General features: G+C 29.8%; 1 protein-coding gene across 1 annotated transcript in view; it reads left to right on the top strand.

The window, feature by feature from the left end:
- LOC129916975 (tyrosine kinase receptor Cad96Ca) overlaps window positions 1-15,952 on the top strand; it is a 167,247-nt gene that overhangs the window by 74,570 nt on the left and 76,725 nt on the right. The window contains exon 4 of the mRNA XM_055997261.1: window positions 9,008-9,275. Within this exon, the coding sequence (XP_055853236.1) occupies window positions 9,008-9,275 (268 nt within the window). The remainder of the gene's footprint in view (window positions 1-9,007; window positions 9,276-15,952) is intronic.

Here is a 15,952-nt window from a genome sequence, read left to right on the forward strand (position 1 = left end):
TTATAAAAATGGACTCGAAGGCAATTATTTCTATGAACTGGACTCATATGTCGAGCTTGCTTCATTGAGTGGCACTCTAAAATTTGCAGTGCAGTGCAGTGAAGTTCATAAAGCAAATTTTAAAAAAGTCAATTTCGAGGTAATAAATAAAGCAAAATCAAAAAAGTTGTTTTTCTCAAAAACGGCTCAATTTGTTTTGTATTAAAAGAAATACGTGAAAAAACTACTGTTACACATAACATCCCACTTTTGGAGTAGTAACAATATTTTGTGAACAGTGTTACTTTCGGTACCACTTGCCATATTATGGTTTTTTGATTTTTTGAATCGCAAAGAACTTAATCGATTTTAACAAAAAAATTTGTACGAAAGAATTTAAGTAGTCTTAATTAAAAAAATTAGAAAAATTTTCAAAAATATCAATGCTGGATTCAAAAAATTGATGTTTTTTCAATCAATTTTTTCAAAGCGTATTAATGTAATTTTATGGAAATATGTTTTATTATATGAATTAAGGATTTCCCGAGAAGATATAAATATTTTTTTGGAAGTTTTTTGAAATTTTTTGTTTAAGTAGGTACAATTAATTGTAACAATTTCAAAAAAAAAAAAAATGGGGCTTTCAATTTTTGAAAAACAATCTTCAAAAATGTTTTCTTTTTCATTTGACAAAAATTATTTTAAAACTATTCTTTTATTCTATAAAAAATTTTGACACTTTATCTAACTTTTGCCACAAGAGCAAGAACGTGCGACCAAGTAATGGTTTTTTTTTTACTTAGCAATACTCCAACTTGAATCAGATCAGTTGGAAATCATCAGCATGTTGAAGAGGGACTTTCGAAGAATGAAAAAAGGATGGGCCCAAATGTGGAATCTTGAGGGACACCGATGTTTTTTTCCTTAATAGACAAAGTCATTTGATTGAATGAAACGGCTTGAGATCGATTAGTTAAGTAAAACTTGATAAGCTGAGCAGAGTTGTGGTGTGAAAAATTATAAAATTGCTTTTGCTTTTTAAGAAAACCGGCATAATTCAAAAATCTGTCTACAATTTTCAAGTTTCTTAATTTTCCATAATATTTTTATAAATTGAATAAAAAATATTCAGCTCTGTGATAGAATACAAATCTTTATATTTGGACTGAGTTTAATAAAAGGTGTGTTTTTTTGTTTATCTATATAGATTTTGTGCAAAAAAACGACATCGAGATTTTTGAAATCAAAACAATTTACGTGTTAAAAACAACAAAAACTTTATCTGTATAGATTTTTGAAAAATCCAGATAATTATCCAGATTTTACTTTCTCTCGATAAAAACAGTAGTGCCAAGGTACTTTATTTGTTGTGTTCATACAAAAATATCTGAAAATATTAACAAAAAAAAAAGCGGAGAAAACGAGGTTTGAAAAAAACTCTCATAGAAAAAAATAATCAAAAATTTGTTTGACATGGTTGCATTGAAATGTAAATATCTCGAGATATACGCAATGCACTTTTCAGATAAAAGTCTTAAATGGATCCTGATAAGATTGTTGAACAGATATGTATATAAAATTACCAAAGTTTTTTCGAAAAATTAGAAATAAAAATAAAAAAGTTTTCACATTTGATTTTTAAAAAATCGAAAAAAAATTCAATATGGCTACCTTCAAACGCTTATAACACAAGAACGACGCAACCAATGTTAATGGTCATGGTCTTAAAATGTAGCTAAGAATATACAGATAATTTTTGGTTTTTTGTGAAAAAACAATTTTTTTGAATCCAACATGGATGCCATGGCCATATGAAAATTTTTGTTTGCATCCAACATGCATGTAATGGCCTTCCCACTTCGGAGTTAAAATAAAAAAAAAACAAAAGCAACATTTTGACAGACAGCTGCCAAAGTATATGAATAGTGGTGCCAAATGTTTGCATGGATTTCAAAAATCCCGATGTCGTTTTTTTGCACAAAATCTATATAGATAAACAAAAAAACACACCTAAAATTAAGAAGAACAACTCAAAAACCTAGATATTTGAGTTTTTTTTTTTTTTTTATAAATGAAGATTTGTGTTTTGCTAAACAATTTGTTGTTAATTTGCTTGGACCGAAATCACATTGACAATGAATTTCATACACTGTCTTACCTGGACACGGACAAGACATCTTCCTAACTTTGTTTAGTTTATATTTTAAGCAATATTTTAAATAAAGCTTATAATATAGCATTATCTCGGAATCGGGCACAACAGTTCCATAATTTTTCTCCGTACCTCCTTTTTGTAATCCAAAAAAGCTAATAATTAATGATATCAGTTTCCTTCCCAATTAATCCAGTCAAATAAGGGTTTAACCTCGGAATGAATGTTAGTAGACATTTTTTTTGCTCAATATCTTCCTTTTGCCATTCTATAACATAACTCAAAAGTCTAGAAAAATCTCATGTCCGCTTGTCGCGATTTCAAGGTCAAATCGCGAAATGGAGATTTTCAAAATTAGCAAAAATAGGCTATGGTATTATATACACATATGATACATGATTTCAAGGTATTTTTTAATGCTGATTCCAAAAAATCTAAAATCAAGACAATCTGACGTCTCTGGAAAAAGTTATACCTGTTTTTCATCTTTCAACCCATATTATTATAACAGTTGCTAACTTACTACCGAAAAACCCTTAAAAGTAATGGTAGCGGAATCATATTTTGCATGAGGGTTTTCATATCCATTATCATTAAGAATCAAAACAATGCAATGCAAAAAAACATTTATATCTATGACAAAATGGTATTTTTTGAGAAAAGGGGAAATTTTGGGATGTGCACTAAAAAACATCCTGGTACAATCTTGGAATTAGTGCTATTAGGCTAATTTTTTTGTTTCTATCTTTGTTTGGATATTCTATAACTTATGTCAAAAATCTAAAAAAATCTCATGACCGCAAGTTCTTATTTTCCAGGTTAAACTATGTTAGGTGCAGATTTAAAAAAAATAATAAGAAAATTTTAGATTCTTATATGTATACCAACATAACCCATATCATTTCAAGGTATTTTTTAACGCTGATTCCAACAAAACCCACAAACAAATCAATATGACCATCCCTGAAAAGTAATGTACCTTATTCATGTTGATCTGACACAAATATCTGAAGAGTAGTTTTTCAATTTTTTCAAATCTGCACCTTATCTTCAAACCAAGAAAATTAGGACTTGCGGACATGAGATTTTTTTAGATTTTTGAGGGTAGTTAAAGAATATCCAAACAAAGATTAAAATGAAAGAATTAGCCTATTAGCACTTATTCCTAAGATGAACAAGAATCTTCTTTAGTGCATATCCTAAAATTTGCCCCTCCATCAAAAAATACCATTATTTCGTAGGTATATATATTTTTTGTAGTGGATTGTTTTGATTTTTAATAATGATGGATTCTAAAATCTTCATGCAAAATTTGGTTCATTTACCATAACTTTTAAGGGTTTTTCGGCAGTAAGTTTGCAACTGTTATAATAATATGAGTTGACAGATGAAAAACAGATATAACTTTTTCCAGAGACGTCAGATTGTCTTGATTTTAGATTTTTTGGAATCAGAATTAAAAAATACCTTGAAATCATGTATCATATGTGTATATAATACCATAGCCTATTTTTGCTAATTTTGAAAATCTCCATTTCGCGATTTGACCTTGAAATCGCGACAAGCGGACATGAGATTTTTCTAGACTTTTGAGATATGTTATAGAATGGTAAAAGGAAGATATTGAGCAAAAAAAATTTCTACTAACATTCATTCCGAGATTTACCCCTTTTTTCTCCTTATTTTACTGTATTAAATAAAATCCTTCTAAGGCGTATAGAAATTACAATTCTAATGTTTCCATGATATGCTACTCATACCTTTGTTCCTTCACACACACACACGCGCTCAATGTCAAAAAGACTGACACTCAGATGGTTGAAGAGAGTCCTTCTTGTTTTTTTTTTTTTGCGAAAAAATGGAACATTTTTCGAACAGAATAAAAAATAGAACACAATATTCTCGATCATATTCAAGTTGTGGGTTTGCTATATAGCTGGGTGGATGTAAGGTATCCTGCAGAAGAGAGGTATAGGATTATATGTGTCATGCTGATATTTGGGAAGTCTTTGGATGTCGGATTTTTTTTCCATTCTTGGTTTTTTTTTTTTTTTTCAAAAAATCTCTGGTTTCTGGTTTGTTGACAAATTACAATCTTTATTGGGATGGCATGCCATGTCGCCCCCGTCAGATGCATGTCATGTCATCACACACAATTTTTCGGTTTCTTGTTGCCTTTGTGTTGTGCACAGAATTCCGACATCATCAAAAGCACACAGTGGAGTGGAGAAGGAGGTGGAATGGATGGATGGTATAGAAGTTTCTCTATATTTCTATATGTACAATTCCTCTTTTGACCAGTTTTTCATAGTATTATGTTATCCACTTTGACAGGAACTATAAGAGATACTATAAAATATACTCTATGAATCCTTTCATCGTCCTTCCTATATCAAAAAGGATTTTCATTTTGAAGTTATGTATGTATGATATACATTTTTGGGTTAGAAAGGATACTATCTATATATGCTCTAGGATGGATGATTTTCTATATCGGAGGAAGAGTGTAACGTTTTAAACGTTCGTTCATCGTCTAATTACTTTTTTTTTTAACGAAAGAAGTGATGTGACGGAAAAGTGTCGTGACCTCCTTTCAAAAGCTATTCAACACTCTGTACAGCTTCTGATAGGGAAAAAAATCAATTAATTGACAAAATCTAATTAAACCGTCACCGTCGTGGTGGAAAATTGAAAATTACATGAAGTGGGTCGCATCAGAGGGAATAAAAGTTTGCAATTTTATGAGAGACACATCATCGAAGCATTTTGCTTTAGCTTATGGTTGATCTGTTATTGAATTTGCAGGAAGGATGATACAACATTTTGTTTCATTTAAAAAAAAAATTGTATTTATTTCATTAAAAATTTAATCACCGGAGGTTGTGAAAGAATTAAAAGAAATGACTTTTAACTTTTCTGGGAGAAATTATTCTAATTTTAGCTTTAAAGTTGATTTAAGAAAAATACTCAGTCAATTTACATTAATATATTCAATATATAAATATATAATATATATTTTGTAATTTTTACTTAAAGATAATTCTAAATCTATATTTGGATAGCCTTATTGAATTAATTAAGAGATAGTTGACGACTTGTTGGATTTGTCATGAAACACTTCAAATCTAGCTGATACCTTATAATAAAGCATTTTTCTTCCTGATGATCGATTAGTTTTTCAGCAAAAAAATTGTTTTTGAAATTTAAAGAACACAGTGAGCCTGAACAAGTTTAAGGTTGACCTAAAATGATGACAAAAACTAAAGATGAGGCTTTGTTCCTGAAGGCCTCAGCAATAACAATTCGTTTTTACCAAAATCGGATTAGCTTCCTTTTTCGAGATACCGTGTTTTTTTTTCGAGAAAAATTCATATCAACGCAAGGCTCGAGTACGATAACTTAGGCGCCGAGAATTGAAAACGGTTCTAAGTAGATTTATTCAATACAATCATTTTTGGTCTTGGGAGGGAGGGTCTATGTCCCCCCTCTTTAGACGGGAGGAGCAGTTTTCTAAAAAATCAAACAAAAAATAATTAAAAAACAATGGCAACACTTACAGTTATGAATGATACCTTTTTCAAAAGCTAGAATTGTACACTTAATTAAAGTTTTTAAACCAAGTTATTTTAAACAGTTATTTTCGAAATAATCGATTTCAAAGTCAACAATTGTGAAAAAGAAGTTTAAAAATATACATTGAATACTATTTTTGTCAAGACTTTGGGTTTCACTACGGGATAAATTGGTAAAGTAAACTACCTCAATAAATTCCTTATTAAATACTGAAAACCATATGTTTCTACGCCTTCTAGTTTTTGAGAAAATTGAAAAATAGGAAAACTACTTTCTTTATCTTATTTTTATTTTCTTGGCTATTTTGCTTTGCCATTATCAAAAATTAAAAAGTACTGTGCTTAATCTACTTCGATTCCATGAATTTGTTTTATTTCCATTTAAAATTGGATCTTAAAAATAAAATTTCTTAGTGCCAGTGTGGTACCAGAACGCTCATTTCATTAGTGAGTCTGATAAAGAAAGTAGTTTTCCTATTTTTCAATTTTCTCAAAAACTAGAAGGCATAGAAACATATGGTTTTCAGTATTTGATAAGGAATTTATTGAGGTAGCTTATTTTATCAATTTATCCCGTAGTGAAACCCCGACATCAATATGCAAAATTCTGAGATAACTGTAAAAAGATGTTCTTTTTCTACACACGTTATATCTTTTGATCTAGTGCACATACAAATTTGATTTAACTTTAATACGTATGCTGATAACAAAACCTTTCATTTGATATATCACAATTAACTGTACGAGCTCTACAAGTTACACAATCTTAAACTGAAAAACTTGAAAAATTTCTCAAAACACCTGTGGAGATCTGTTGACGATGACCAGTGTAGGAGAAGTAACGTAATCTCAGCTTGAAATTTCGACATAGTTGGCTTTAAAAAATTCTTACTTTTTTCTAGGCATGGTAGAAATATGATTCATCCGTCATATAAAAGGTGAAATTTAATTACCTTTCAGATGATATAAAATTTACTATAGGTTGACATTAAAAAAAAAAATATTTAATGGTGTTAAAAGAGAAAAAAAATTGATTTTTTTGCTTTTTTAATGAAAAGTAATTTGGTTTGACAAAATAAGCTCTTTTTGTAGATGTTGTTTAGACATGGACGATATAAAGATTTTGAGCTGAAACAATAAGCTTTCAGATGATATAAAATTAATATAGGTTGTCATATAAAAAAATGAATTTAAAGGAGATAGAATAAAAAATAGGTAGATTTTTTCTTTTTTTTAGCAAGAAAAATTTTTTTCTAAGGTTTCACTTTTACCACGTGTGAATTGCACACATGACGTTTTTTTAATTTAAAGTTGTGTCTGAGGAAATATTTTGGAATATCCATAGCTAATAGCTAAAAATAAAACAAAAGACAAACTTTTAAAAAGTTTTAAATAAATACAAATTTTCAATACAACAATTCTTTTTTTACAAAAAAAAAAAAAAAATAATAAAATAAATAAAAATGAATTATTTTTTTTTTTTAATTTAAAACTTAAAACATATATGTAATATAATTTTTATAATTAACTATGACATAGGGTACCTTTTTTTTAAGTTCAACTAACAAGACCTACACGTCAACAAAATAAAATTAAAAAATAAATTTAAATTTTATAATCTACGAACATTTTTTTAAAAAGACAGTTACCTATAATTTTTGTATTTAAATTTTTTTCATATGTCTGAGTTTGAGGGCCAGTTTTTCAAAAATATTTAATTCTAAAAGAAAGAAATAAACTTCTGTCATTTAAAAAATGAACACCTTTTGCCGTTCTTATATTTTTGTCTGTTTGAAGCCAATTTGTGAGAAAATTGCTTTTACTGCTAAGAAGGTCGTAAACTATCGCTCATTCCTTAAATAAACTATGTAATCTTTTGGCAGGAATCTATCATTTAAATTATTACTTTTAAACAATTTTTTTTTTTTGAAAAAAATACATACACTGAGAAAAAAGGGCATCTTAAAATAAGATGATGCCCCACCTTAAAACAATACGGCGCACGTCGCGTGCGCTTGAAATAAATGGAATCCGCTTACATTCTATTAATTTTAAGGTGAACTTCATTTAATTTTAATGTGAATTTTCATCTTAAAAAACCGACAAAAATAAAAACTTTAAAATTTTAGTCAAACTTTAGCTTTATTTGCAATTTATCATACTTATTTCCAACAGCGAGATAGGCTGATGGTAAGACACTCGCCTAGTAACCAAACATTTCATTTTTAATTAAAATGCTTTCATAAAAATAAGATGATTTTCCGCTTAAATTAAGTTGATTTCTTTTAAATTTGCGCATTCAAGAAATTAAGAAGATTTGCCAACTTAATTTAAGACTGAAGTCATCTTGGCAAAAAAAAACATGAAGAATTCCGCTTAATTTAATGTGGAATTAGATTGTTTTTAAGTTCTTCTCCGCCGTAGTTAAAAGGAGTTCTTGTGATGGGCACATATAATGTAAACTTTCCAAATTTGATTAAAAATCATCAAGATAAAATCTTCACCCATCTTCCTATATTCCTGTCAATATCCATATACAAAATATAAAAATTTTATTGCAAAGGATATTCACAAATTGACAGAAATATAAAAATTTAAAATAGAAAAAAACATTTGTATTTTTTTGCTCCACGAAGACTGCCAAAGAATCTGACACTTATCCAAATGCTTTGACAGTTATCCTCTTTTACACCATATAGTATGCACATATTGCAAACATACTACATGCAGATATTTTCTTCAATGAACTTTCTACACACTGCAACTTCAACTGCAACATGTTGTAAAAATTCACAAACGAGAAATGGAAATACAAAAAAAAAAATATATTTTCCATTTACTTTTCACGATTGTATCTCTTATCTTTATTCTATTTTTTTGTACTATTCAACCATACTAGTCTCTGTTGCTGTTTATCTTTGCGTCCCTATGCAACTCATCGCTTTTATTATTCTCCTGTCACCAGTTATAGTGTAAGCATCCATTGAGAGGGGGAGAACCGAGGACGACATGAGAAAAGAGAGTCCTTTTTCGTTTGTGAATTTTTCCCAAGTTGCAAACCAACCGGAAGTATATCAGGAGCAGGACATAAAAAAAAAAAAAAAACCGAACTATACCCAACTCCATTCCAATGTCTTTGCCATTAGCCAAATATTTCGTATTCATTTCTATTGCACACAATGGACTACTGTGCGACAACAAGGACGACGACGACGTATTCGTCCTTTTTTTATATTATTTTCTTTCTTCTTTTCAATATGAAACTTTTATATGTATTTTCTCCCATTTTTTTCTCTCCCACCAGGCAACATCGCAGCTATCAACAAGTGCACCAGGAGGTGTCGCCGGTGGTGGTAATCCTGGTGCTGGTGGTTGTTCACCCAACGACAATGGAGTTGGATCTGGAGGTTCTGGCAATGGTGGAGTTATTGGTGTTGGTGGAGCAACAAACGGCAAGGATGGTTCTGCAGGCGATCGATGGGAATTCCCAAGGCATCGATTGAAGTTCTTCAATATATTGGGCGAGGGAGCCTTCGGCCAGGTATGGCGTTGTGAAGCCACAAATATCGATGGTAAGTTTTTGTCTTTTTTGTTACACTATTACAGATTTGGATTTAGGGTTTGGTCTTGGAATACACAGTGGGGGTGTATAAAGGTTGAAAGCAAGGATGTTAATAAGAAAAATATGTTTGTCTCGTCGTAGACCGTTCAATAGGATCGATTTGATAGGGTGATTATTATTTATTTGCCTTTTTGGATATTTACACGTCACCACCATGTTGCTCGCTTTTGTTTTTATTATGCGTCAACACAGTGGGGTCGTTGCGTCCAAAAAAGGGGTTGGCTAGATGTAATATAAAATGTTACTATACACAAGAAATTTAACGAGGGTTAAAAAGAGAGAAAAAAAAAACATAAAAAAGGATTACAAACAGAAAGGCCATATCAAATCGGTACAACGATTATGGCAGGATAAGGATATCGTTACCGAGTGAGAGGTAGGCAAGAGGCAGGTCTATATAGCTGCTATGATGGCAGCCATCACAGGAGTATGAAGGTGGTAGTACACAGTAGAGGTCGGTCGGGTTAAAATAAATATTATTATTTTTTTTTTTATATATTTCTTTTTTTGTTGGTCCTTTGGATCGTGAAACGAAGGATTAATGGTGGATTAAGGTTTTTGTGGACTCTGGCTCACTGCCTTGGGGCTTACATTTTTGGCGGGGTCAATATTGTGGGATAATTATTATTGTCTGCTGTTGTTTGTGTTTGTGTTTATTCTTATATTGAGGCCCAGCATGCTCCCTAAAATATTTGCTTTATGTAGGATTTGGTTTGGTATAAAGGTTTTCCTTAGGCTTCATCAAGCTTATGAATATATACTATATATTTTTTTTTGTATTTATTCAAAAGGTGGATTATTATACAAAATATAGATGACGACTTCTGTAATAATCAGAAAAAAGATAAATGTACTTTTTCTGTGAATGAAGGGTTTTGTTAGTTGGAGTTTTTTTTTTTGCTTCTGTATATTTTGTTGGAAAATGGATTTTGTGTCCTGAAATTTTCGTGTCGTTGTATTGAAGGTATTCATACTTATATAGGCAGACATTATAACCTACTTATTTTTCCATTTATAAAATTGGATAATTAATTATAATGTCTCGTGTTTTTTGTGTGTTGATAGCTAGAGATATGGAGATATATAGCATGGGAGAGTCAGTAGAGAGAGGGTTAGTTTATTCAGTAACCATTTGGATATTATTATAAGGAGAGAAGTTAAGTTTTTGGTTGTGTGTTTGATAAATGTTTTTGACGGGTTGGGTAATGTGATCTGTTTGCGAAAATCGAAGGAATATGCTTTCTTTTAGATTAATTGTTTTTATATGTTTTCTGCGTGGCGAAAAGTTTGCATATACAAACTTTACGATTTCCTCTTATTAATGGCGACTTTAAATTTAATGGTATGTAAATAAATTGTAGAAAATATTAAGAAACACAAAAAAAAAAAATCAGAATTTTAGTGATTTTTGATTTGATAAAACTGGTTCTATGGGAGTTGGCCGCATAGTGAAAATGTAAGCAACCTGGGTTAAAATTAAAATGAAGAGAATATAAATGTAATTGCATTATTTTTATAAATGAACTTGATAAAAAGATTGTTTGTTATCATTTGGTTTGTATACATAAATAAAAAGTTTTTCGTTGATTCAGCTAGAAATTTTATTTTGAGATACTACAGTCTTGTTGTACTAGTGCGAGATGTTAAAAAGGATCTCACTTTGATTTTTTTTAAACCCTTTTTTTTTTTGGTTTTCCTACTCATAGTCCAGTAATTTTAGGTTTTATCTGTGGAAAAATTCCTAATGGGCTCGATTTTGGTATAGACCTTCGTTACGGCGTTGTAATAAAGATGTGAAAAATCGACATTGATATCGTGCCGGCGGCGTTAGAAGTTATAGAGGTCAAAAGGTCACGAAAATCATATATCTCGCATATATCTCGCGAACTGTTGCTCGGAGGTCAATAGGGATCCATAGAAAAATTGTTCGTCATAAAATTATCTACAAATATTGTCTTATGCGTTTTTCTGTAAAACCAACCGTTTTTGGAATATAGAGCTATTTCAAGCGTAGGCATAATACATGACACGTAATAATAGGTTTGTTTTATTTAAGAGGCATTTGAGGGTCAAAACACCCCAAATCAATCTTAGACTACTTCTAACAGTCATATCGAAACTTTGAAAATATTTATGTAGTTTAAATGACGACGTTATAATATAGTCTCTTTCTCAGCGCTCTAATCCGAAAACGGTTGATGTTACAGAAAAATGCATAAGGCAATATTTGTAGATAATTTAATGCGGAACTATTTTTCTACAGGTTTTTAATGACCTCCGAGCAACAGGTCGCGAGATATATGCGAAAAACTGATTTTGTCGATTTTTCACATCTTCATTACAACGCCGTAACGAAGGTCTATACCAAAATCGAGCCCAGTAGGAATTTTTCCGCAGATTGGGGTAAAAAATGCCTAAAATTACTGGGCTATTATTATTTGGAAAATAAATAAAAAAAAAAAAAAATAGAAAAACTATAACTCAATCTTATAAAAATTTAAAAAAGAAACAAATCTCAAAAAATTTTAAAAATTTGTATTTCTTCTTTGCGTATTATTTGCTAAGATATCGATAAGTTAAGGCAAACACGATTATTTTCCGTTCAGGGTTTTTCAAAAAATAGAAAAAAATCTTATTTTTTGAAAATAACGTTTTAGTTTTCAAAGCTTTCTAAAATTAACCCGTATTTGCTTTTTGAAAAATTAATAAATTAGTTTTCAAATTTTTTTTTAAGAGTTTTAAAAAATTTCGCCATTAACCCTCTACTGCATGAATTAATATTAGCGGACGAAAAAATTAAAAAATGCTTTACATGGGTTCTTTGGGTTGTTTCAAAACGGTTTACATTAAAAAAATTTGTTTAAATTAATTAATTTAAAAAATTTGTTTATAAGCCAAATTTGGCTTCGTATGCATTAAGGGGTAAGAAATTTTACTAATTTTATTTATTCAGATTAGGTAAAGAATAAAATTAAAATTATAAAAAGATAAATATTTAACATTTAAAAACAAAATAAAGTAAAATAAATACATTGCATTACAAAAGGTTAAGAATTACTTCAAATTTGGCTCATTTTAAGCCATGGAACCGAGAAAAGCAATTTGTTCTTTCAGTTACATATATTTTTTTCTGGTTCACATTCTTTCCACTGTCGAAGTAAGTCTTGCTCCAACATTTTCACCCACTCCCAGATCTTAAAAAAACTAAAAAGTAATAAAATGATTGAAAAATATTATAGGTGAGCCTCCCTCCACCTAAATTTTTTGTGGTTACGCCCCACTGTTGTCCAAAATGACTTATCTCGTTGCAAAAATCATAACTTTTGAACGGATTGAGGTAGCGGTACAGTTTTTTTTTTAATTTGAAGGAAATTTCCAGGGCTGTTACACCAATGAATTTCAAGAAAATTGTTTTACAGGGTGTTTAGGAATCATCGGCCGAAAACCGATTTTCTTAAAAAAAAAATATTTAAATTAAAATTGGTATGCCATTTTGTAGAAATCACTAATTCACATCTAAAAAAGTTCAGATTACACTTTTCCATGATATTACGATTATAAAGAATGCCAAAAAAGTTGGTCCCGGAAGTCCGTCTGTCTTTCTGTCTGTATAAGGATCTACATCCTAAACGGATGGACCGATTGACTTCAAATTTGGTATGTAGCATTTTTTGGAGACCCTCCAGAGGTGTTTTTGGAATTAATTTTTTTGGGCCAAAAATAACGGTACTTGTCATACACCAATTTCAGTAAAGCTGTAATTGCTCAAAAACGGCTCCAACGATTTTGTTTAAAAAATTCAAATGTAAGTTTGAAAACAAGGTCTATCTTCTAATGAAAAAAATTTTTTTGGAAAATCATTATTAACGGTACCTGCCATAGAACGGTTTTTTTTAAATCCGATATTCTCCGAAACGGCTTATTCGATTTCAACGAAACTTTTTTTGAAGAAGCACTTATATAACTCAAATATAAGCCAAAAATAAAATTTCAAAAAAAATAATTTTTGGATTTTTAAAAAAATTTTGAAATTTTTTTTTGAAAAATAAAATTTTCGAAAACGGGACATTGTATTTTTTTGAAATTTTGTTTTTAGATGTGGATTAGTGATTTCTACAAAATGGCATACCAATTTTAATTTAAACATTTTTTTTAAAGAAAATCTGTTCCTTCTGCCTTCATTTTTTTTCAAAGTACAAAATCTCGGCAGTGCGCAAGCATGCGCAGCTAAATATTTTTATTTTGAATCAACAATTGATTGGTACACATACCCTATTCGGCTTAATGAATGGAACCGAATGGATTTTTTACGGTACCTGCCATAAAACCGTTTTTTTTCAAATCCGATATTCTCCAAAACGGCTTATTCGATTTCAACGAAACTTTTTGTGAAGAAGCACTTATATAACTCAAATATAAGCCAAAAATAAAATTTCAAAAAAAATAATTTTTGGATTTTTAAAAAAATTTTGAAATTTTTTTTTGAAAAATAAAATTTTCGAAAACGGGACGTTGTATTTTTTTGAAATTTTGTTTTTAAATGTGGATTAGTGATTTCTACAAAATGGCATACCAATTTTAATTTAAACTTTTTTTTTAAAGAAAATCTGTTTTTGGCCGATGATTCCGAAACACCCTGTGAAATAATTTTATTGAAATTCATTGGTATAACAGCCCTAGAAATGTCCTTCAAATAAAAAAAAAAATTGTACCGCTAACTCAATCCGTTCAAAAGTTATGATTTTTGCAACGAGATAAGTCATTTTGGACAACCGTGCGCCCCTGGAAATGGGGTTAACATTAAAAAAATGTCTCTAAAAGCGAAGGGGCTCCATTTCTGAAGTAAAACATAGCTTCCAAGCAAAGTAAAAATGTAAAGGAACAAAATTTACAACAACAAAAATTTAACAAATTTTGTAGATTTAAAACCCCTTAATGCATACGAAGCCAAATATGGCTTCCGTACTTTTTGCCCTCCCAATACCAGGCCAATCATTTTTTTTCAATAAAAATTGGTTCATAGCATACATAATAAGACAATCCATCAAAAATAAATTTTTAATTACACTTTTCTTTCCAAACAAACGCAGTAATTAACACTTAAAGTATGAAAATATTCTACACTTTCGATTTCAATGCACACGACTGATCGACTCACCTGTGATCATAAAATACACCTTTATTTTGTGTCGGACACACGAAAAAACTATCTCTATGGGTTCTCAGAAACACAAAGAAGAGGATTGTATTGAATCTTTACCATTTTTTTGTGACAGAGAAGAGAAAAGTGCATACAAATAGACAAAACCATATTTGGCTTCGTATGCAGTAGAGGGTTAAGTTTTAAAACTAAAAAAAAATTAATTTATAGATTAATTTTAAAAATCTAGTTAATTTATAATATTTGTTAACCCTTTCGAACCCAAGCTATGAAAATCAATATTAAAAAATGTTTTTTCGGTATTATCGGGTCAAAAACATCAAAACTAAGAATTATGAATAGCAAAAAGTAATTTTCCAAAATAATAAATAGCAAAACTAGTGTGTTATTCTCATGTTACATGTAAGTAACATGCACAGCTTATGACCACCAAAAATCGTCGGAGAACAGAGAAAATAACTTTTTATGAAACTATAATGTATGCTACTTCTTCTAAGCAAAAAAACAAAACACTTTCTGCATTAACATTTTTTATATCTTTTTTTAAAAATTATGAAAATACCTAGGTATATAAAAAAAAATTTTGCAAAAAAAAAAATGTGAATTTCAGTCTCTTTTTCGATAAAAAAAATTAAAGGTATGAAATTTGGTTAACTTTTTGTAATAATCCAGTAACTAGGCATTATTATCTTTCAATTAAGCCATCGAAACCTTAAAAATTGTTTAATTTAATATTTTTTACGAATTTAAAAAAAAATGTTACATGAGAGTAACGCTGGGTCCGAAAGGGTTAAGCACTTTTTATTCATTTTATTTTTTTTATTGGTATTTGCAAACAAAATTCTATTTTTAATTCAAATATTTTTCGGTTGCAATAAAAATTTTGTTTTTAATGCTAAATGTTTTTCTTTTTTTTTGTTTTTTTTTTTTTTAATGGAAAACAAATGCATTAAAAATAGATTTTTAACAAATTTTCAGAAATTTGGAACCAAATTTCTTTAAGTCAATAGAATTTCTCCACTTTAATATGTGAATAATCGGTGGTTGGCCCTGTCCCCGAAACTGAAAGAAACGTTCACTAACTTTTATTGAGTTTTTGGTTTGTTTGATTCAAAAAATGCTCCTTTGAATTAACGATTAACTGTTAAAATAAACAGGCTTTACATCACAAAATACAAAACTAGTTTCAAATGTATGTCCTTTGATAGAATAATGACAATCACAGTGTCAGGATTTCAAAACAACAAACACCCAAATTCTGTGTGTGTGACCCAGAGGAAGCAAACATTCAGCGTATGTGAGCATTTAAATCGAACTGTTTGCGGATATCCGCACAGTAAACGTATTACGATTATTCCTCCACATTGCAATGATGGTGATTTGGTTGTATTTTTACATTTTTTTTTTTATTCTGGGCGGATGAACCAACTTAATGCTCCACACAAAATATCTGTGCTTATTTTGTA

Source organism: Episyrphus balteatus, chromosome 3 (assembly GCF_945859705.1).
Source record: "Episyrphus balteatus chromosome 3, idEpiBalt1.1, whole genome shotgun sequence".
Lineage (NCBI taxonomy): Eukaryota > Metazoa > Arthropoda > Insecta > Diptera > Syrphidae > Episyrphus > Episyrphus balteatus.